The following is a 21922-nucleotide window of genomic DNA, read 5'->3' as shown; positions in this document are numbered from 1 at the left end:
ATTTTGTGAATAATAAAGGAAAGGGGGTGTTTTGCTATTTTTGTTAGCCTTATGAGTTATTCTAGTCAATACAAAAGTTTATGAGTTATTCTGAGTAATTTCTCAAAACTAAATATAGTTCCTTTCTTTGCTAAAGTTGTTTCTGAGTTCATCCTAGACCTGGGCATTTGTTCCGGATCCAATGACCCGACCCGAAACCGACCCGAAACCGACCCGAAAAACTCTGGTTCGGGTCGGAACCGATCTTTTTATCCTATTGGATTTTGTTGTGAAGGACCCGAGCAGAGTATCCGAAAACTCAAAATTTCTAGTATATATTAGGTATATATGGGTGTTTTGGTATTTTTTGGTATTATGGGTATTTTTTTAATTTCATATTTGAGTTTTCGGGTACGTTTTTAGATTTCGGGTAAAAAATTAGATTTTTTAAAAATATAATTTCGATAATTAGATAAAATTTTGGGTTTTTTTCATGTCTAAGGATCAGATTTTAGATAAAATTTATCATACTTTGAGTATTTAAATATTTTCAAGTATTTTGTGTGTGATTAGGTATATTTTGGGGCCGGACCAGAAAGGAATCGAACTGAACCCGATCCGAAACCGAACCTAATCCAAACTGGAAATCTCTAGTTATCCTATTGGGTCCAACTATTTAAGACCTGAACCGATCAGGACCCGATAGGAGCTGAACCGAACCGAACCGAACCGAAAATTCTAATTACAGTATTGGATCTAAATATCTAAGATTCGAAGGTTTCGGATCTTATAAGACCGACCCAAACCCGACCAAAGGAAGTGAATGTCCAGACGTAGTTCATCAAGTTCTATTATAATTTTGTTTTAGAAGACATTCGTATTGTTTTGTGGTTAGTCTTTGTTTCAACTTTAAAAATCTTACAACAAAATAAACTACTCATTTGTTGGGTTACGTAGCTTAGCTAGCTACGTATTACAATAAACTAGGTGTTTTCATGTACCATGTGCAGTAATAAAATTTATAAGTTTAAATTATATCTTAAAAAAAAGTTTATTATTATTTTGGATTTTTTTATCAATATTTTAGTATAAATTTTGATTTAATTGAACATAAAATTAAGATAATAAACAATGCTTTTATTTAATTTATATTTAAAAATAGATATGTATATATTTAAAATTATAATCTTAGATAAAATTTTATAAATTTCTACTTCTTGCTGTTTTACCTTCTACCATACTGATTTTTTTTTTAAAAATTCTTTGTTAATCTATACACATACTAATGAATATTAATTAGCTTCTGATATTTGAAACCTGTATTTCATAGTGGTATTACTGAACTATTAATCAAATCAAATAATTAAATCAATATATTAAGGGACTTCCATATTTTGATTTTATTTAAACAGATATTTAATTTAAATTCTTGACGTTTTCGTTTTGGCCTCTTGGTTTACTGACTTTTTATGATAGATTGTATGGCTAGTAGCCACAATTAGAGCAGTATAGCATCCATATATAGGTTAATCGATGGAATATGCCGAGTTTATTCTCCTGTCGTGATTCGTCCAATGTGATTACGAAATTGAAATCTCTGGTTAACACTTAACACACGTATAAAAGAGAAAGTAAAAGATTGCAACTACTATTTAAATATAGGGCTAGCTTGGAAGCATAGGATCCAAATGATAGCATTAGAAGCCGGGGGGTAACATACACGGTCGGGCTTCATACATATGGACTTGTTTGCCATTTTTCACGTGTGTTTTAGTATGGCAGGTTTAACGTGTAGTTTCTTTCTTGAGCAAATTAGCTCAATATACTGAAAAGAGTGGGATACCATTGAATTGAGGGAAAATGATAGTGATGGGGGAAAAAAATTAAAGGGAAATAGGGTATGGAGTGCAAATATGGGGGAAGTTGTGTGTAGGGAGTACAAATACTCTTCTTTCTTTCTCTTGTTCCACTTTTTCTGTATAAATTCCTTGCTTTTTCTTTAATATGTTTATCATATTTGGACTTTTATATAACCTTGTGTAACTGAATTGTAAACATCACTTAGTATTTATAAATTAGGGTTTTCCAATGGGAGTGTACTAGTGTCACAATTTTCTTTTTTTTTAAAGGGGAGCTAAATCAATCTGCAATGGTTACTCCTCCAAGAGATTATAGGCTGACATATCAGAGTAATTTTCGATATATACTCTATTTGTTAGTGTATTTTGATGGATTTGAAAATCCAAACTAAATTTATAGTATTTTTGGTTTTATGATTTTAAAATATGTATATAAATCATGTGTTATTGGTTTAATGATTCATAAATTTTAATTCAAATCAAATGTTATTCAATCATACGGATTTACTAATAGATTTGATTTCATAATAGATTTGAATGGATTTGCATGGATTTCTTTGTTGAAAATACAAAGATTCAAATCCGAGGGAAAACTTCTGGATTTGTAAATACTGATTCGAGAAAATTTGAAATTTTTTATATTTTATTTGGATTTATAAATAACATATGAATTTCTAAATCAATCAAAATATATAAACGAATAACTCCTCCGAAAAAGTCGAACCATGTCGATGATATGTAGTTATCATATAAATATCTGAGTAGGCCAATGTATAAATCAAAATCCCTCGACTAATATGCCAAAACAAATAAACTTGAGCCACTTAAATTTTATCGGTTGATATTTTAAAACCTTTTGTTGCTTGCATGGAACAATATGAGTCATGCAATGCTTCTAGGATCCATCTATTGCACGAGTCCTACCCTTTCGGTTGCTTAGAAGAGGAAGTAAAATACATACGTATATTAATCATAACTAATGCTCTATTACTTTTCCCCCCACAACCATACAATACTCACATAGCCGATTTTTTTTTTCTGGATTCGGAATCTAATTCATTAAATGTACTTGAAATTTGTAATTTTGCTTATAATAATATCAAGGTCAGCCAAAGTAATGCGTAATTAGATTCTCAAATTCTAGTAGATTACGCCTCGCGGGATTAGATTTATGTAGTGTCAAAACCATAATGAATTTCTCGTGATAATAATCCTACAATGTGAGAGTTTTGTTATAAATTGTTCTAGATAACGGTTTGTTGTAATTGAATGCGAGTGAAGAACCATTAAGTCTTTTCAACCTTTAAAGACACTACAAACAAAAAGACAGAAGACCTAATTGTAGTCTAATAATGTTTTACTAGGTTAAGATCCGCGCAATTGCACGGAATGAACGTTATATATAAAAATATTTTTTTATAGATTATTATTTATTTGTGTTCATTTACGTATTATGTATATAATTAAATTAGAGTAAACATATATATCAAAACAATACATATTGTTTATTTACGATATTTGTTTGGTAAATAAATCAAAACAATCATTTTATTTATTTTATATGATATATAACTAAATTTTAACGACATGGATATAGATATATAATATATTTTAATAGAAATATGTATTATTGAAAATTCATACTTATATGATAAAAACAAAATTTATAATGTGCAATTTTTTCAATGCAAATTTCAAAATTAAAATGTTAACGTTTCAATAATTTTTAAATACAAATTTAGAAATTAACATATTTATATTATATGTTATATAGTTTAATTTTAAACTATATTAATGTAGAATATGAATGTCTATTAAATTAGACTTCATATTTATATGATTTATGATCAATTGTATCTTGTTATTATAAACAAAAATTAAACTATTGATCACAAAATTTTAATGTGAGACATTTAACGTTTTAGTAATTTTTAGTCGTTTTAAAAATTCAAAATATAACATATAAAAAAATTATTTTTTATTATATGGTTAATGTGATTGTTTAATATATTTTAATAATATAAAATTAAACAAAGAAAGATTTAAGATACAAAAATTATTATCAAATATTTTTTAGGTAATTCCGTAACTTTTATTTAAGGAAAATGCGAGAATATTCTTTTGTACACTATCTATCAATTTGATAGTTAGTTTAATAAAAATATATAATATAAGTTAAGATTGACCAACTTATTTTTCTAAGAATTCTGAATTTTATTCTCATGATAACACGTGGCTACAACAATATGTTGTTATGTTTCTCAATTAATATATAAGTATTAACCATAAAATTGTATTCTTGAGGTCTGAATAAAAAAATAACAATGCAATTTTAATAACTTCAAATTCTTCTGATTTGGATTATTTTTCATCTCTCCTTAATTAAGGGTACGAATGGTGACCAAGGAACGACGAAGAATAATGCATTTTCCAACGTTCCTAAAAAAATTACCATTCAGAAGGAATAATAATTTTCTCTCATTCCCTTTCATTTTTTTTGTAGAGAATTAAAGAAAAAAATTATTCATTGTTAAATTTGAGAAAGAACAATCATTTCTTTTTATTCCAGCTATTTTATTTCCGTACATTCATTTTGTATTTGTTTCTCTTGTTTCCCGAATGATCACCAATCAGACCCTAAGAGTAAGAAATCATTTCAATGCAAAGAAAAGCATAGAAACATAAAAAGCAAAGAGATAATCTTGGTAGTAAAGAAAAATCTGAGAGGTAAAGTGGTCCTTGAGGATAATGATTAAGGTGTTCACACTGCCTTCGAAGCAGCTTCTATGTTAGGCCTTGGTTGGGTTAGTTTCTCATATGTTTGTATAATAAAATAGACGTAAACTACTTTTTACTAGTTAGCTTAGTCCTGATGTCTCTCTTAAATGCAGTTCATTAAAAACTTGATATCGAAGAACCACTGATTTCTTACAGAAAAAGTCCACTGCAAACTCGAAAGTTAGGATTTTGCTCTGGAATCTGGATGAGGATCCGACAAACTCCAAAACTGGATGTAACTTTCTGGATAAGAATTCGACCAACCCCAAATCTAAAGGCTGAAAGTAACTCAATTACTCCAGATATTGGGTTCTTAATAATAAAATGAATGGGCCTAGCTCTGGTCGGTAAGAGTATCAACAAATGTCGGATTTTGGAAAATATTGGTTTATCCACGCGGTTGAATGCGAATTTCATTCCGGTTCAGTTATTCGGTATAAACATTTCATAACCATTTTGAAGCCGGCCCTTGGCAAAGTCCATTGAAACATATGTTTCAGACTCCCGTTTTTATAGGCCCCAAATTGAGAAAAGGCCCATTTATATATGTAATATAAGATTACAATTTAAACATTTTGGGCTTAATAAGTACATAACAATTAATTGGGCCAAGTAACAAACCCCATAAAACTAAAAAATCATTTTGCTTACCGTATCCTTCTTATTTTTCTAGACACTTGCACCTCTTTTCTTTTCTTTTTTTTTGTTTAAAGACTAAATTTCTTTTTTTTTTCTCCATTGAAAAACCTCACCACCTCCAAACTATGAACACAATTTCACTGTTTTTTTGTGATAATAAATAAGTCTCCATTTTCAGTTTTATTTCAAGTCCCCAAAATTTCAGGACTGTACAGTTAAAACGCCATGGTTCTTGACTAGCGGACCCATGTGAAAAGTAGTAGTAGGATAACTTGAAACCACAAAATATTATAAATTAAATTTATCATAATAAATTTAATCTATTGATTTTAGTGTATTTGGTTTAAAAGATTATCAATAAACCTACAAATCCTGGTCCAAATCCGTTTAGTGACACTATACTAAACTATATTTCATATTTTTGTATTTTGACAAAATTTTACATATCAATACTATTAAAACTGAAGGGCCTTTTTTGAGGTATCCTTCGAGTTTTAAAGTATTTACCATTTTATGCCACTGAATTATTTTTAAACTATGATTTCAATTAAATTCTTTTATTTTTTTGTTTTGAAATCGCAACAAACCATCTCCTAATTCCGTGTATTTATTTTTGTTAATTATTTAGTTAATTAAACATGTGTAATTATAGTATATGAAATCCTTTCTATCGGCTATATGAATTAATTTTATGGAATGCTTCGATGAAAACAAGAAATATGCCTTTTGGAATGTTTTATCAAATCTTACATACTAATATGTCACCTCCAACGATTTTAATGAGTGTGCCATTTAACTCATTTCATATTTTCATAGGTATAAAACTATGTGAATATATAATCTAAACAAATAATTTTTTAAAAAAGATTTGATTCCATATTAACAATGTCATAGACAAATATTATGGATAAATAGTTAAGCTTAAGATTTACCAATTATTTCAAAAAGATTATATATTCCAAATTTATAGAGACACCACGCCTAATCTACACGCCCTTTTGGTATAAATACTACCATCTACACCACCCATTTCTACCAAATCAATACTATAATTTGATTTGATAGTAGAGATCTTTTTTTCCATCATCTTTATATGTTGTCTATCAAAATATATTGATCTTTCTGGCAACCTTTTTGAACAGGTTTGACAGATTCAAATGATATTAGAGATCTCTTTTCTAGCCTTTATTTATCAGTGGATAAAATGATGATTATGTTCAGAATATATAGAAAGGTGTCAGTCAAAGATAAATCTCAAAAATGTACTTTAAAGATAGGATAATAAATATTTTTATCTCTGAAAGGTCGATACTGAAGCATGTCAGACAGAAGTTAGCCGAAGCCTGTAGAAGCTTATCGGACTGAAAATGTAAATCATCGGTAATGACTTGCAAAACGTTAGTCTATCAATGAGATAAACTGAAAATAAATAAAAGATCATAATATTTGTTAGATTATAATAAGACTGAAAGATCTTTGAACATATTTTCCTGCTATCACCGATGGTCTTCTGTAAATCTAGATGTTCAATTGGAATCATATCGATGACTTGAATGATGGTTTTTTGGTTCTCTTAAACATCTTTCGGATGATCTACTTCGACTTATGCAAGTTTGACTCTGTATAATAAACAACCGGATTAGGTCATGGAAAGGTAGAAACCTAAACCAACTTTCTCATAATATAAAGTTTCACTACCCATGCTTATGAGAATCTTGATTTGCAAGTTGTCGTTGTTATCCACCATTTTTTTTTCTTTCAAAGAGCTCACTATTTTTTTTATGAATCAAGGTTGTTGACCGACCAGTGTATGATCGAAGAAATTTTCAAAACCCATCGTTTGACCCATAATTTTAGAGTTGATGAGGTAAATAATCTGGACCAATAAGGTCAGTAACTTATTTGAGTAATTCTAATATTTATTGCAAATCCAACTTTGTTGATGACTAATGCTTGGTTTTCAAAATCACTGACGCTAATTCCTTCTATATTATTGTCTCTAAGTTTTGTTTCTTTTATCTCTATAAACATTAAAGGTTTTTCTGATGATAGATTCTCATATAATACTTTTTTGTAAATGTAATAGTGTATACACAATTAAAAATATTGCAATAGCATACTTAACCAGCGATAATAAAAAAATATGATTTTATATAATAAACCATCAAGTATTTAAATTATTTTTGAATTAAATTGTCCAAAATAAAAATACACTCAATCAGACCACAAGACTAAAATCTATATGGTATAATTTACAAACATAGATATTTGACACACATGTTGAAAAAAAAATATTTGACACACATATACATGTAATCATATACCAATTATTTGAAAATACATAATATTATAATTTACAAGTGTTTTGTTTAATAAAATAAAATTTCACAGTTGGAAAATAGGGGAAGATTGTTTGGTAGTTACAACAAATTTCCCTAATTATTTGATCTAAAATTAAAAAGGTGTGGTACTCCTGTAAATACTTAGCAAAATCAAGGGGGTGTAAAAAGAGTTGTTGTTGTAATTGTATTGATGCTATAATTGTTGATTTTTTCTTACGATTTTGTGAATATTATAAACTTATTTTACAAGTTTTATTTCCTATAAATAAAATTACCCGGCTCTTATGGGGTTGATTGGTTGTTAATGTAGCTTAATATATTTTTTTTGTTTTAAAAAATAGGCTGTGTGAGTTTTTTTCCTTTGGCTTTAATTTTTTTTGTTGTCGATTTATTTTCAAAACACTTAATAAAAGCTGTAGAAAATTTAATTTTGAAAGCTAACATATTTTAGTTTCTAACTTTTTTTCTGTAGCTTTACTTTTTTAAAGTAAAACATAATTTCTCTGAAAAAATTGCTTTAAAAAGAAAAATGGATGTCCAAAGTACCTATAGCCACAAAACCATAATGGCTTTAAATGAAATTAATTTCGATTATATAGATATCTATACTATTTAATGTCGGGTATGTTACCATTTTGGGCTAGAAAGAAATATTATGTTTAATAATTATTATTGAAAAAGTGTATATACTGCAAAATGTTTTTCACAGTATATGACGTTCATTTGTTACGTACATCCCTTGAATATAGCAATTTAAATATGATATTTAAGCCATAAATGATTTTATTGAATAAGTTTACAAATAATAAAAAAAATTTAGTCAAAGACCAAATATCCCTTTAGACGAAATTAAATTGTACGAAAGTAATATTATAAGGTATCCTTAGGAAATTCAATCATGTTTTAGTAAGATAAATATTATGTAGATAAGAAACCTAATGAGACTGTAGTCGTGGATATATTATCCAATATCTGAAAAACAAACTAAAACCGAACCAAAAAAAACCGGAACTAAAACTGGATAAAAATATACAATAATCTGAATGGTTTCTACTTTTCTAAACCCAAAGAGCAAAAACCAAACTGAAAATCAACATAATAGTATTAATTTATATATAATATAAATTTTAAGAAAAATATCCAAAACCCCAATTACATGAATTATCTGTTTTTTTTTGTTTTTTAGGTTTAACTCATGTTTTTTTGGTGATTTTGGAATTTTTGGCTTTAGACCCAAATAAACACACCCAAATAAACCCAAACTATTTCTAATTCAGTTCGCTTCGGGTTTTATGAAAAAATAAAAAACCCGACTCGAACTCAACATCACCCGAATCGATCTGATTCGAAAAGTTATGATTCATAAATGGGTCTTAACATCCCAGCCCCAATAACTTGAAAATTGAATTAACCTAAATTTTGAATGTCCATCACTATGAGATGTTAAAATAAATTATTCTCAGTTAAATATCTTAAACTCAAATATTAAAATTTAGATCAGAAAAATTAGTAACTTTTAAATCGAAAATTTAACTAAAATGTTATCCCGCGCTTTCAAAGCGCGGGTCAATATCTAGTCTTTATTAAAAATGGTTTTGGGTTCGCCACCAGTGACGGTGTGAAAAATCTTTTTTATCGGGGTTAAAATATAAAACACAAAACTATTAATTATTCAAATATAAATACTAGCACACAATTTTATAACACTTTAAATAAATCTTTTTCCCTCTATTTTATTTTAACTGGTGTTTTAGAATTTTCTTTGTGTTTCAATTTAATTGATATTTTTAAGTTTCTATACAAATAGTTAATGTAAATTGATGTTTATGACCATATGTATTTTACAGCATGATTTTCGATCTATTAGTTGAGTCAGATATAATCATTATTATTTTATACAAATAAGATAGATTGAATAAAAGTTAATAATCTCTTAAACAAAAACCTTAAAAACCTATTATTTTGAAACAAAGGAACCTATTGAAAAAGTGTTGAAAGTTTACTAAAAATATTTATCGCATTAGATTTATCTAACATGACTTGTAAAAAGTTAATCTATAGTCACTAATTAATACTCCATCCATTTTAAAAAGATCTATATTTCAGAAAAAAAAAATTTGTTTCAAGAAAATATATGTTTTATATTTTCAATGAGTAAATTAATTACAAATTGTAAACTTAAGAAAACATTATGATATTTATAAAGAGTTACTGATTAAAAGTTGTGGAGAATAGTTGATAACAAAAAATAATGTACTGGTAACTAAAATCTAATGTGTTTTTTTTTTAAATAAGTGTAAAAGAACTAAAACATACATTTTTCTGAAACGGAAAGAGTAACATTATAAAATTAAAATTGAAACAATTTTTATTTAACTGTTTAGTTCTGATTTCTAGGTTTGCTATATGCATGTTTATTAACTGATCTTAGTAAGCAATGAAAATTTGATCGAGTACGTCAGATGTCCAATCGCATAATACTTTTTATATGTTCCCCGGTGGATTAAAAATTATACTTTTAAAAAAATCAACACCCGATTTTATTTAAAATTCTGTTTGCTAATATGACGAAACTATCAACTAGATCCACTTGCAAATTTGTTTAAATATCACGTATAATCTACGAGGTCTCTTACACACAACACAACTATTATGTTCCAAAGGTTCAATTGATCTATAAAATGCATATATCACATTCAATTGAAAAATAAAGCTATAACTCAATACACTTTCACAGTAAACATTAAAGACGAGAAAAAAAAAATTTAGCGTACATATTTGTGTATGCTTCAAAAGAAGCTTAAGTGAACAATAATTAATTGCGGCACAAAAAATCTTAAATTACATAAATATTCTAAATTAAATGTATATAAATATCTGTATAGATATATTCCCAGAAACATTAAAGTAGAACTATACTGAAATGTTTAATATATAATTCAATTAAAAAATATTATGATAAATATATTCCTAAATTAGTACCTTAGCTTTCTAGATTAATTATATACATATATATTTATTACCAAACCAAAATGTAGAAAAAACCCAAAATAATTGAAATAATTTTTTTAAAATATGCTTCATAAAATTAATGTAAATTCATATAAATAGTTTTTTTCTAACTTTCCGTCCGTAGGACGGACCGATCCTAGTATTATATGGACAAACCCAGTTTTATCAAGAAATAATTAAAAAACAGTGAATGAAAAAAACGATGGGGGGCAAGATAATTGTGATGATAGGGGGAAATATTTAATTTCCTTAACAATTTACATTACGTGTATTTTATGAGGGCAGCTGCCACCTATCAGGACCGGCACTAGAAAGTCTCTCTCCTCTTCTCCGTTCTCTCACTACGACCTTTCACGGAGAAGGAGATGAGACTTTCGATTTTTGTTTCTGTATTATAATCTTCGATCAAGTGATCGATTTCATCTTCGCTAGGCGATTAGACTTTCGTTAGGCGACTTTTGTTGTGTTTGTTCAAATCAAATCAGTTTTGTTCTTCAAATCTCTTTCTTATTTCTGATTTGGTTTGAATCAATAAAGATCCGATCTTGTTTTGATCGGTGATTTCAATCTCCCCCTTCGCAAACTATTTCAAATCCCGTTTAGTTTATAGTCTGATTTTCTTCTCCCAAAGATTATCCCCATATACTTTGTTTATAGGAGTCAATCTTTACTCTCACTCTGATGTGAGCCATGATTGGCGATTGGGTAAAGTTTCCTTGCTACAAGGTATTATGAGTTATTGGATTTATCTCGAGTGATTTCTCGGAGGCTTAGTTGAATCGGCATCTTGAAGATGGTCCGATAAAAGTCTTTCCCTGAATCAAATTTCGAGTCTTTCCCAGAACTTATAAATCGGCGATGCAGAAGTCAGGCTATAAACAATGGTTTGGGCGGAGGATTGGAGAAAGATGGGATCGGGAAGTGATGGAAAAGACAAAGATGCATCCATCTTCGCGGAGGAGCCCAGGCGGCGGAAAGCTTACGGTCATCGGAGAATACACCTTTGTGCATGAGGGACACGTGTTAAAACACGCGTTGTAACATGCCCTAAAGGATGGACGCGTAGTTATGATGATAATGATGGCCGAAAACTTTGCTGAATTGGATATGGGCCTTTTAATTTAACTTGTAAATGGTATCTTTGTTTGGGCTTTAATGTAAACCTGATTCATGTATCTTTAGCGTGAGGGCTTATGAAATGAAATCAGAGTTGACAAAAAAAAAATGAGGGCAGCTGCCTCCTCCACCGTTAACGTGCGTCCGCACCTGGTTCTTTATATGCATGCAAAAGTTCTCTTTTATACAAAATGGTGAGAAGAAACGGCAGACACTTCTGTTCCTTTTGCTAATTCGCATTTGATCATCTATAAGTAATAAATCAAATATTAACACACTAATTTTTTCGTAAACAAAACACAAGATATATCAGGTCTAGTTATGATACAAAGTACAGAGGTAACACGCAACTATTTAATTATTCGTTTGATCCTTATTTATGCATTAAGATTGTAGTATACATATGTGGTGCCAACCATAGTAATTTTCTTTTGTCTTTTTTCCAGTCTTATAATGTATCTATGCTTGTGTTAAGATGAACAAGAAATGCTTATTATTTTAGCGGTGTTGGCTCCTCTCTCTACGACCTGGAGAAGCTCCACCATTTCCACCGCCTGATCCACCCCCTTCACTTGCGTGTCCAGTCCCACTTCCATGGCCAGAACCACCGCCTGTGGCTCCTCCTCCTCCTGAGCCAAACCCAAACCCAGTTCCTGAACCAGACCCTGAACCAAACCCAAATCCGGTCCCCTTTCCTTTTCCATCCGGTGTCGAACCAGAACCAGAACCATAACCATAACCACCTTCTGGGGTTGATCCCCATCCCCAATCATATCCCCAATTAGGTCCATGAGCCGAACCGGTTGCACCGCTGGATCCTCCGGTGGGATCACTACTCGGGCTGGCCGCAGAATGAGTAGGGCTTTCAGACTCTCCTCCTCCATAGACAAATGAGAAGGCTAATAGTAGAGACATTAGAGAAAATGTGAGAAACTCGCCTTTCATTTTCCTTTTGATATATTTGTTTCAACTCTCTTTCCTTATGGTCTCACTAGGTTCAAGACTTTATATAACCACCCTCTCACACGACATAGACACGTATTACTGTTATTATGTGATGAGAAAATCTAGATAATAATATAAAAAAACTATATAAGAAAAAGGAGAGCCAGTAAGTGATACCCGTGAGTCCGTGACAAGTCTCTCTTTTAGGCATGTGAGAATCCAATTTTAGGGTTATAATTAGAATGTCGGTCTCTCGTGATATCTTTTTTAAGGCTTCTATAGTAATGAGTCACACCACTCATGATTTGTGCTAGTAGTCCACTAACTCTTTGGACATTGCTTTCTTTCTTTACTTAGTTGGGTTAAAACTTAAATCATTTTCGTATAATCCTCAAATTTATAATATCTAATAAATCCTAAGAAATGCTATAACCTAGCTTTTGTAAATGGTTCCGTGAGTTACTGCAATATTGTACCTTTTCAGAAAAGGCTTTTCATGCCTCTATTGTGTGAGAAGTTTCTGGCTTTATTTCAGAATGTTTTATCTGGTTTTATGGTATGTGTCTTACTCTCCCATACTTGTATGTGTACGTTTTTTTAATCCTTTAGAAGAAAATGATAACGTTTTTAGAAAAAAATATTCTTTGTTACTCTCTCTCTTTCCAAATGTAGGTAGTTTTAACAAAAAAAAAATTGTTTCACAAAATAAATAGTTTACATATTTTAATGTACCTTTTTCATTTATTGGATATTGTGTGACCAATAAAATAATGTTCAGTTTTTTAAAATTAGTTGAATTAATTGATTAAATGATATATTTTTTAAAATAATAACTTTATAAATATTTGTGCTTTTAAGTAAAACTACTTATAATTAAGAGTAATTTTTTTGTGTCGGTATGTTTTGCTTTTAATCAATACACAAGACTTAGCTACCAGAAATCCCCTATATATTATTTGAGAGGCCACTACAAGAAAACATATTTTTTACGAGGGCAATATACGTTGTAACTTCGTCGTAAACGGGGTGTTACGACGAATGAACCTCGAAACACGTTTCGTCGTAAAACGCTCGTCGTAACCGACGTTTCGTCGTAAATGACTTGTTAAGTTTACGACAAAATATATTCCTCGTAAAGCGCAGGGCAGAGATTCGTCGTAAACGACACGTAAAATTTCGTGGTAAACTCCACGTAATGGATTCGATGTAAAGCACACGTAAACATTTTCGTTGTAACACCCTCGTAAATGTTTCGATGTAAACTCCACGTAACATTTCGATGTAAAGACCACGTAAAATCTTCGATGTAAAAGACTCGTAAATATTTTCGACGGTAATCAGTTGTAAATGTTTACGTCGAGCCTACATCGACGTTTCGTTTTATAATATATTTTGAATATTGTTTTTAACCTCAAATATATATATATAAATTTGAATTTATTTAAAATTCAGAATTTTAAATAATTTTAATTTTAAAACGAAATATGAAAATAAAAAACATATATAAAAAAGCATTTAAAAGTCATAATATTTAAATTCATAATACAAACCGAAATATTAAAAAAACTACATATCATCGAAGTAGTCGGTGGGGTTGCTCGGCTGTTGACGGGTTGGATCGGACTCTTGGGGATCTCGTACTGGCAACCCAAGAGCGGCTCGTCTATGACTCAACATTCTCTGCATAACCGGGTTTCCCACGGCCATCACGTCTAGCAAATCCTCAAGAGAGTCTAAACGAACCTGCTGGCTATCCATTCGAGCTTTCATCTGAGAAGTCTCTTCATCCCGTCTCGAAGTGTATGACGAAGTTGCCCTTGCAACTTGGTTAACAGAGCCTATACCGACTATTCGTCCCTTCTTTCTAGGAGCCAGCTATAAAATTAAAACATATATTAATATAGTTATTAAAAATAATGTAAACAAAAAATTTTAGTTGTACTACCTCTTCGAAGATTCTGTCGGCTTCTTCGGTGGACAATGTGACGGGTAATCCATCGGGAGACTCCTAAGTTAGTTGCGTCTCCCGTTCTTCAATCTGAGTAGCCACTGCTTGAGCGAGTTTCTCAGATGCAGGATCCACAAAGACTCCGTCGGATGTGGCGTGAGTCATCTTGAATAGGTCAGACAGAGATGGTAAGACTCCCGTCTTCTCCAACTACAAAAAAAAATATTAAAAATTATATTAATTGAATATTTTAAAATAAATATTTAAAAACAAAACTTACAACTTCTAGACGGATGCCTGCATGTGGTTTTTGGCCGGTTCTGTGAAGCATGGGCAAATTACCATCTTTATCCTTCGTTTTTCGAGAAGCCGAGCACGAATTGGCCTTTTTGATCGAAGAGGGGTGCTTCCAATAGGCGATGAGGCCATCCCACACATCCTTCGTGAGCTCAGTGGGCTTTCTCTCATACCCGTCGAGCTCCCACTTGTCCTTCCAATCGGAGACTGTGTTGCAGAGGCGGATCTTTGCTTTTGCAACGAATTCCGCCTTCACCATCTCAGTGATTCCCAAAGACCAATGCCACTTTTGCTGAAACACAAAAAATTTAAAAAAAATACAATTAATAATAATATTTAAAAAATATATACATATTTAAAAGTGAAAATTTAATTAAATTTAAAAATCTTACCGCAAACATTTTAAACCAAGTGATCTTAACGTGATTTGGAGTCTTGCTCCAGTTCGGATATGCCCCGTCGTAGTAACCCTTAATCGTTTTCGAAACGCTCCGGCCAACACGGTTGTTAGCCCCAAACCTGAAAGGAAAACAATTTAACCGTTAGAAAATAAAAATAATTTAAATTTTAATGTAATAAAAATTAATAACTTACCAATAAGTTCCTCGGGGTCTATCGGGGTCTAGAACATCCAAACCCTCCCGTCCAGGCTGGGCAAGCAAATCCTCTACCGTATATCTCGCGAATGGGGCATATGAAGGCACACGCAAATCCGGATGAACTGCACCTTCTGGGACAGGCTCAGGTGCAGCCGCTGGAGGAGGAGGTGGAGGCATATGCGGTGGAGGCATTTGCGGTGGAGGCATCTGCGGTGGAGGAGGACTCCAAGCAACTCTCTGAGAAGGCTGAGAGTCTGGAACTGCGGTGGAGGATGATGGACCGGAAGACGATGGACCGGAAGAAGATGTACCGGAACCATCGTCGCCAAACAAATCTCTATAACTAGGTGCTCTGGATTTTCTTCTAGGAGCCATCTAAAACTAAAATAAATTTAATCAATTACGACATAATAAAAATATTATTCCGTTACCTAACTAATCACCTAAACTAATTACCTAACTAATCACCTAAACTAATTCCGTTACCTAACTAATCACCTAAACTAATTTAAAAAAAAAAAAAAGAGAGAAGAGAGAGTTTACCTTAGAGAGAGCAAAGGAATTTGGGAGGAATGAGCGAGGCAGCCTCGCTCTCGGCGTCTCCTTATATAGATTAGGATTCGTCGTAAAAGCGACGTAATTTTACGACGAATTTACCAGGCCCGCGTTTTTCCATTTACGACGAATTTACCAGGCCCGCGTTTTTTCATTTACGACAAAATTACCAGGCCCGTGTTTTTCGTTTTACGACGAAATTACCAGGCCCGTGTTTTTCGTTTTACGACGAAATTACCAGGCCCGCGTTTTTCCATTTACGACGAAATTACGACGCTTAACCCTAAACACCGAGAATGAAATCCCTAAACCCCAAAGTCACATATCATCTAACATCATATCTTATTTCATACTACTTCTTACTCTTTCTTTTAGAAAATGTTACAATAGAGAAATCCAACATTTGATACATATATTACATCACTCTAAATCGTTTTCGTTCTCATCACTATTACATCACTCTAAATCGTTTTCGTTCTCATCACTATCATTACAATCATCATCGTCGCTTCTCTCGAACTCGTCTTCACGTGCTTCATCTGTCGCATCTTCGGGAATATCTTCATATTGAAAGTTTTGCGGGTCGATCAAAAGGATTTCATCAGTTGGTTGTTCTGGTACCTCAACTTCAGTGATAGCGTCTTCTTCTTGCAAGGGCGGTTCTTCTCCAACGACAATGCGTCCACGAGGTGTAACTTTGATAGCAGTTACCCAGTTTATCCCGGAAGTTCGAAGCCGAGGATAAGGAAGGAAGCTAACTTGCTCGGCTTGTGAAGCTAAAATGAAAGGCTCAAATTTGTTGTATCTTCTCCCAAAATTGACATCCACAACACCAAATTTGTTATACCGAATCCCTCGGTTCACAACAGGATCGAACCATTCACATTTGAAGAGGACGCATTTTAGCTTCAATAACCCCGGAAATTCCACTTCAATAATCTCCTGCAATATCCCGTAAAAGTCTGTTTCACCTTTCACACATATTCCGTAGTTACTCGTTGCCCGATGTCTCCCATACTCGTATGTGTGAAAGGTAAATCCTCGTGTGAAATACATAGGTGATGTGGTGACCTTTGCAACTGGACCTTGAACCAATTCGTGAAACCATACGGGATAATAAGGATCGTCATAATCAACCTGCAAAAAACATATATATATTCTTAAACACTTACTTAATTAATTAGTATGAGATATATTACCTGTGATTTTAACCACTTGACAAAGTGCTTATCTTTACGTGTATCCACATCAGTTGCAGATATTCCTGGTATTGCTTCTTCAACTTGAGATACAAACATCCTGCAAATTGAACAAATAATCAAATCATACATAATTAATTTTAATTCATATAATTAACATTCACAAAAATATTTACCTTTCAAAGTAACGGGTCATTGCATCCTCGCAGTTGAGCAGAATATAAGTGTGGGCACTATGTTTATCTTCTTCACATGACCACCATACTTCTTTCGTTTTACCACCAAACCGTCCAATTTCGCAGAAAATGTCAGGAACACCATCAATTGGATATGATGTCGGTACTCCACCATCATCATATCTCCTAGGAACTCTTTTTCTCGTACGAACAGTTGGAGCAAAGTAGTATGATGTGAAGTTAGATGTTTCGGCTGTCAAACTCCCTGCAACTATTGAACCTTCTACCTTTGCAAGATTTCTTGCTTTCCCCTTCAAATGTTTCATCTGTCGCTCATACGGATACATCCATCCGTTGTGAACAGGTCCACGAAGCAATGCTTCATACGGTAGGTGGACAACTAGATGCTCCATGACGTCAAAAAATGAAGGAGGAAATATCTTCTCCAGGTTGCACAATATGATCGGAATGTTCTGATGAAGTTGTTCGATGACTTCTTCTTTGAACGTACGTGTGCTAAGATCTCTGAAAAATGCTCCGATGGCTGTATATTTTAAAAGGAATCAAATTAATAACATTTCGTAACATATGTATATATATAAATTTATAATTACCTGCAAGTGCTTCGTGGACATTTGCTGGAAGGAGCTCGGCAAAAGCAAATGGAAGCAGTCGTTGCATAAACACATGACAATCATGACTTTTCATTCCGGAGAACTTTTGACCTCGTTCAATACATCTTGACATATTTGAAACATAACCATCAGGAAACTTAACTTCCGATGCAACCCAGTCAAACAAGGTTGTTTTGGCTGCTGATGACAACCGGAAGATGGGAACAGGAACGTTTCCATTGCTCTTGATATGTAACTCACTTCTTGAGCAAATATCAGGTAAGTCCATCCTTGACTTTTTGTTATCTTTTGTCTTCCCAGGGACGTTAAGTAATGTATTCATGATGTTCTCAAAAAAGTTTTTCTCGATATGCATGACATCCAGATTGTGGCGTAAGAGAAGATCCTTCCAATAGGGTAGCTCCCAAAATATACTCTTCTTATGCCAATTGTGAGATACACCATACCCATCAGGCATATTTCCAGGAACATGCCAATTTCCTCCAACCTTAACTGTTTCCTGAGCTCCGTAATAATCAATGTCCGCTTCGATCTGCTGGCCGGTGAGATATGGAGGAGGACTGTCTCTGACAATTTTTTTGTGTCGAAACAATGTCTTATTTCTTCTGTACGGATGGGCAAGTGGAAGAAACCGACGATGACAATCAAACCAACAACTCTTCCTACCATTCTTCAGTTGAAAAGCATCCGTGGATCCAAGACAATACGGACAAGATAATCTTCCATGTGTTGTCCAGCCAGACAACATCCCATAAGCAGGGAAATCACTTATCGTCCACATCAGAACTGCTCGCATCGTAAAATTGTTTTTCAAGGAACAATCGTACGTCCTCACCCCTTCTGACCACAATTGCTTTAGCTCTTCTATCAACGGTTGAAGAAAAACATCAAGAGACCGTTTTGGATGCTTCGGCCCTGGGATTAATATGGTCAAAAATAGAAATTCTTGTTCCATGCACATATCCGGCGGTAAATTATACGGCGTAAGAATGACTGGCCACAAAGAATATTGTCTACCAGACATTCCAAATGGACTAAATCCATCGGTGCATAACCCAAGATAGACATTCCGAATATTTGTAGCAAAATCTCCGTGTACCTTGTTGAAATGTTTCCACGCTCTTGCGTCTGATGGATGTGCAACCTCACCATCTCTCTGGACATGTTCGGCATGCCACCTCATCGACGCAGCAGTCCTCTCAGATTGATATAATCTTTTCAATCTGTCTGTAATTGGTAGGTACCACATCCTTTGGTACGGTACCCTATTCCTCCCACGGCCTTGCGGTTTGAATCGTGGTTTTTTGCAGAATCGACACTCTTCTAACTTGTCATCTTCCTTCCAGTAGATCATGCAGTTGTCGATGCAAACATCAATCATCTCCGAGGGTAACCCAAGACTATAAACCAATTTCTGAATCTCATAATAAGATTCAGCAGACACGTTGTCTTCTGGCAAATACTCTTTAAACAACTCCGCCCATGCATCCATGCAATTCTCAGGTAAATTATGATCCGTTTTAATATTCATCATCCTAGCTGCTAGAGACAATTTAGAGAGACCTTCTCTACAACCAGTGTAGATTAGTTGATTTGCAGCATCTAGCATTTCATAAAACCTTTTTGCATCCAAATTAGGTTCTTCTACATTTCCAGTTCCATCTGCTATTGTTGTAGTTGTTTCTAAAAATGCATCACTAATCATATCTTGAACCCTATCATGATCTACCATCTGCTCCTCTTGATGATAATTAAGTTCATTATGCACATGATTCAGTTCTTCATTATGATGAGCATCCTCAAAATTAGCATTACTACTACTAGCTTCATTTCCCCTATAACCCTCTCCATGTTGATACCAAATGTAGTACTGTGGTGTAAATCCTCTGTTTACTAAATGATTCCATACAGTTTCACTACGTGCAAATTTCGAATTCTTGCATTTTGAACAGGGGCAGAACATCTTACCGCTTTCCTGCGTGATCGGTGTACAGCCCGCCTGGTGCATGAATGTCTCTAGCCCGTTCAGAAATGCATTCGTCACTCTCCCGTCGGAATCTTTGTGCAAATACATCCAACTTCGTAACTCGTAAATACTACCGCCACCGACCATTTTTTCTTCTATTTTTTTTTTAAATTTTTTTTTTCCGTTTGGGTCTTGTGAGGAAGAGAGTTGTGTGTTGTGAGGAAGAGAGTTGTGGGAAATGACATATATATAGAGAAATTTTCGAGTTGGGTAGTTGAAATATAACAACGATTTTACAAGGAAACTTTTACATGGATTTTACATAGTTTTTTTACAACGACTTTACAACGAACTTCGATAAGTTTTTCACCTAAATATAACAGTAACATGATTCGTTGTAATATCGATGTAAAGTTTTCTTTTCGACGTACTTACGTCGTAATATTACATGGCGTTTACGACGAAATTTGGTTTCGTTGGGTTCGTCGTAATTGCGTTGTTAACCCACCATTTACTATTTCTAAGACAACGATAAGGAACCTGTGTCGTTCGTCTGTCTGCCAATTCAGTGGAACGACAAGGAGAAAGTGGACGGAAGTGCAGCTGGTTTGTACTTGAGAGGAACCTTTGACGATGGTCGGAGGTTCCACTCAAGTATAAACCAACTGCACTTCCCTCCATTTTCTCCTTGTCGCTCCACTGAATTGGCAGACAGACGAATGACTCATGTTCGTTATCGTTATCTTCGAAATAGTAATTGGTGGCTGAATGAGGAGTTGTGTGTTGTGAGGAAGAGAGTTGTGTGTTGTGAGGAAGAGAGTTGTGGGAAATGACATATATATAGAGAAATATGGTAAGTTTTACATGAATTTTACATAGAAAATTTACAACGCGTTTACAACGAATTTAGGTAAGTTAAAGCACACTGAATACACGTTTTCACCTTTATATAACGGTAACACGATTCGTTGTAATATCGATGTAACATTTACAACTATTTCGCATTCCACGTACTTTCGTCGTAAACTTACATTGACTTTACGACGAAAACGTTTCGTCGTAAATTACCATGGAGTTTACGACGAAGTTATGTCTCGTCGTAATTGTGTTGTAAAGCGTATGTAAATTTACGAGGAAATTATTTCCTCGTAAAACGCCGTTGTTACTGCTACGTTTTCTTGTAGTGAGCATTGCAACATTTTTTGTAGCCACGTGTCATCACTAGAATGATTCTTAGAATCTTTAGAGAAATATGTTGGTCCATCTAAATATATAATAAGCTTTTTATTAAACCACAATAAATACATTATTAATGTGCTTCATTATTTCCTTAAATAAGATTACGGAATTGCCTAATGTGGCTAAACTATATATGACAATTAATAATTTTGAATAATAAAGATTTGATAAAATTAAGTGTGTATTATAATTATATTTGTTTAATTCTAAACTATTAAAATAAATTAAACAATCATAGTAACCATATAATAAAAATTAAAAACATTATTTATATATTGTATTTTGAATTTTTAAAAACGAGTATAAATTACTAAAACTGTTAAAAGTTTCACATTCAAATTTTGTGATCTATGATTTAAAACTTTTGTTATGACATGATACAAATAATTAAAAAATAATATAAGTTGAAAGTCTCATTTAATAAGTATCAAAAATAAAATATATATAAATATAGGTATCATTTTAATTTAAACTATATGCCATATAAAAATACATAAATATCTTAATTTTGAAATTTACTTTGAACATTTTTTGATAAAAAAATTGTAAAAATATTGTCAACTAAATTGTTTAAAATATTATAAATTACTTAAATCATTAATCCCACAATGAAAATTTTGTTATCACTAATTTAGACT

General features: G+C 32.6%; 3 protein-coding genes and 1 long non-coding RNA gene across 4 annotated transcripts; 1 reads left to right on the top strand and 3 right to left on the bottom strand.

Annotated features, from left to right (window-relative positions):
• The first annotated feature begins 9857 nt into the window (after window positions 1-9857).
• LOC117127333 lies at window positions 9858-11834 on the top strand. Its single transcript, XR_004450281.1, has 2 exons — window positions 9858-10061; window positions 10750-11834. It is a non-coding gene; the product is annotated as an uncharacterized LOC117127333 (long non-coding RNA).
• Window positions 11835-11976: 142 nt separating this feature from the next.
• LOC103834054 lies at window positions 11977-12750 on the bottom strand. Its single transcript, XM_018653449.2, has one exon. It carries the CDS (start codon window positions 12607-12609, stop codon window positions 12196-12198), a length of 414 nt encoding a protein of 137 aa, XP_018508965.1. The 5' UTR covers window positions 12610-12750; the 3' UTR covers window positions 11977-12195.
• Window positions 12751-12986: 236 nt separating this feature from the next.
• On the bottom strand, window positions 12987-16251 carry LOC117127327. Its single transcript, XM_033277390.1, has 6 exons — window positions 16058-16251; window positions 15510-15889; window positions 15308-15434; window positions 14899-15207; window positions 14616-14828; window positions 12987-14545 (listed from the first exon to the last, which is right to left on the bottom strand). The coding sequence occupies exons 2-5, from the start codon at window positions 15887-15889 to the stop codon at window positions 14679-14681; spliced, it is 966 nt and encodes a 321-aa protein (XP_033133281.1). The 5' UTR covers window positions 16058-16251; the 3' UTR covers window positions 12987-14545; window positions 14616-14678.
• A 228-nt stretch (window positions 16252-16479) lies between these two features.
• On the bottom strand, window positions 16480-19237 carry LOC117127326. Its single transcript, XM_033277374.1, has 4 exons — window positions 18059-19237; window positions 17445-17988; window positions 17269-17368; window positions 16480-17206 (listed from the first exon to the last, which is right to left on the bottom strand). Exons 1-4 carry the CDS (start codon window positions 19101-19103, stop codon window positions 16526-16528), a joined length of 2370 nt encoding a protein of 789 aa, XP_033133265.1. The 5' UTR covers window positions 19104-19237; the 3' UTR covers window positions 16480-16525.
• Between the last annotated feature and the right edge of the window lie 2685 nt (window positions 19238-21922).

The sequence above is a fragment of the Brassica rapa genome, chromosome A08 (assembly GCF_000309985.2).
Source record: "Brassica rapa cultivar Chiifu-401-42 chromosome A08, CAAS_Brap_v3.01, whole genome shotgun sequence".
Classification (NCBI taxonomy): domain Eukaryota; kingdom Viridiplantae; phylum Streptophyta; class Magnoliopsida; order Brassicales; family Brassicaceae; genus Brassica; species Brassica rapa.
The sequence above is the reverse complement of the archived record's forward strand: the minus strand, read 5'-3'. Positions and strand labels throughout refer to the sequence as shown.

What these genes read in the sequence shown, in the direction of transcription:
- LOC117127326 (XM_033277374.1), bottom strand. Translation starts at nt 19,103, where the DNA reads ATGTCTGGTAGACAATATTCTTTGTGGCCAGTCATTCTTACGCCGTAT. An exon ending in ATGACCCGTTACTTTGAAAG is followed by an intron (nt 17,369 to 17,444) that starts GTAAATATTTTT and finishes TTCAATTTGCAG; the next exon opens with GATGTTTGTATCTCAAGTTG. An exon ending in TCAAGTGGTTAAAATCACAG is followed by an intron (nt 17,207 to 17,268) that starts GTAATATATCTC and finishes TGTTTTTTGCAG; the next exon opens with GTTGATTATGACGATCCTTA.
- LOC103834054 (XM_018653449.2), bottom strand. Translation starts at nt 12,609, where the DNA reads ATGGAGGAGGAGAGTCTGAAAGCCCTACTCATTCTGCGGCCAGCCCGA.
- LOC117127327 (XM_033277390.1), bottom strand. Translation starts at nt 15,889, where the DNA reads ATGGCTCCTAGAAGAAAATCCAGAGCACCTAGTTATAGAGATTTGTTT. An exon ending in AGACCCCGAGGAACTTATTG is followed by an intron (nt 15,435 to 15,509) that starts GTAAGTTATTAA and finishes TTTTCCTTTCAG; the next exon opens with GTTTGGGGCTAACAACCGTG. An exon ending in CTTGGTTTAAAATGTTTGCG is followed by an intron (nt 15,208 to 15,307) that starts GTAAGATTTTTA and finishes TTTGTGTTTCAG; the next exon opens with CAAAAGTGGCATTGGTCTTT.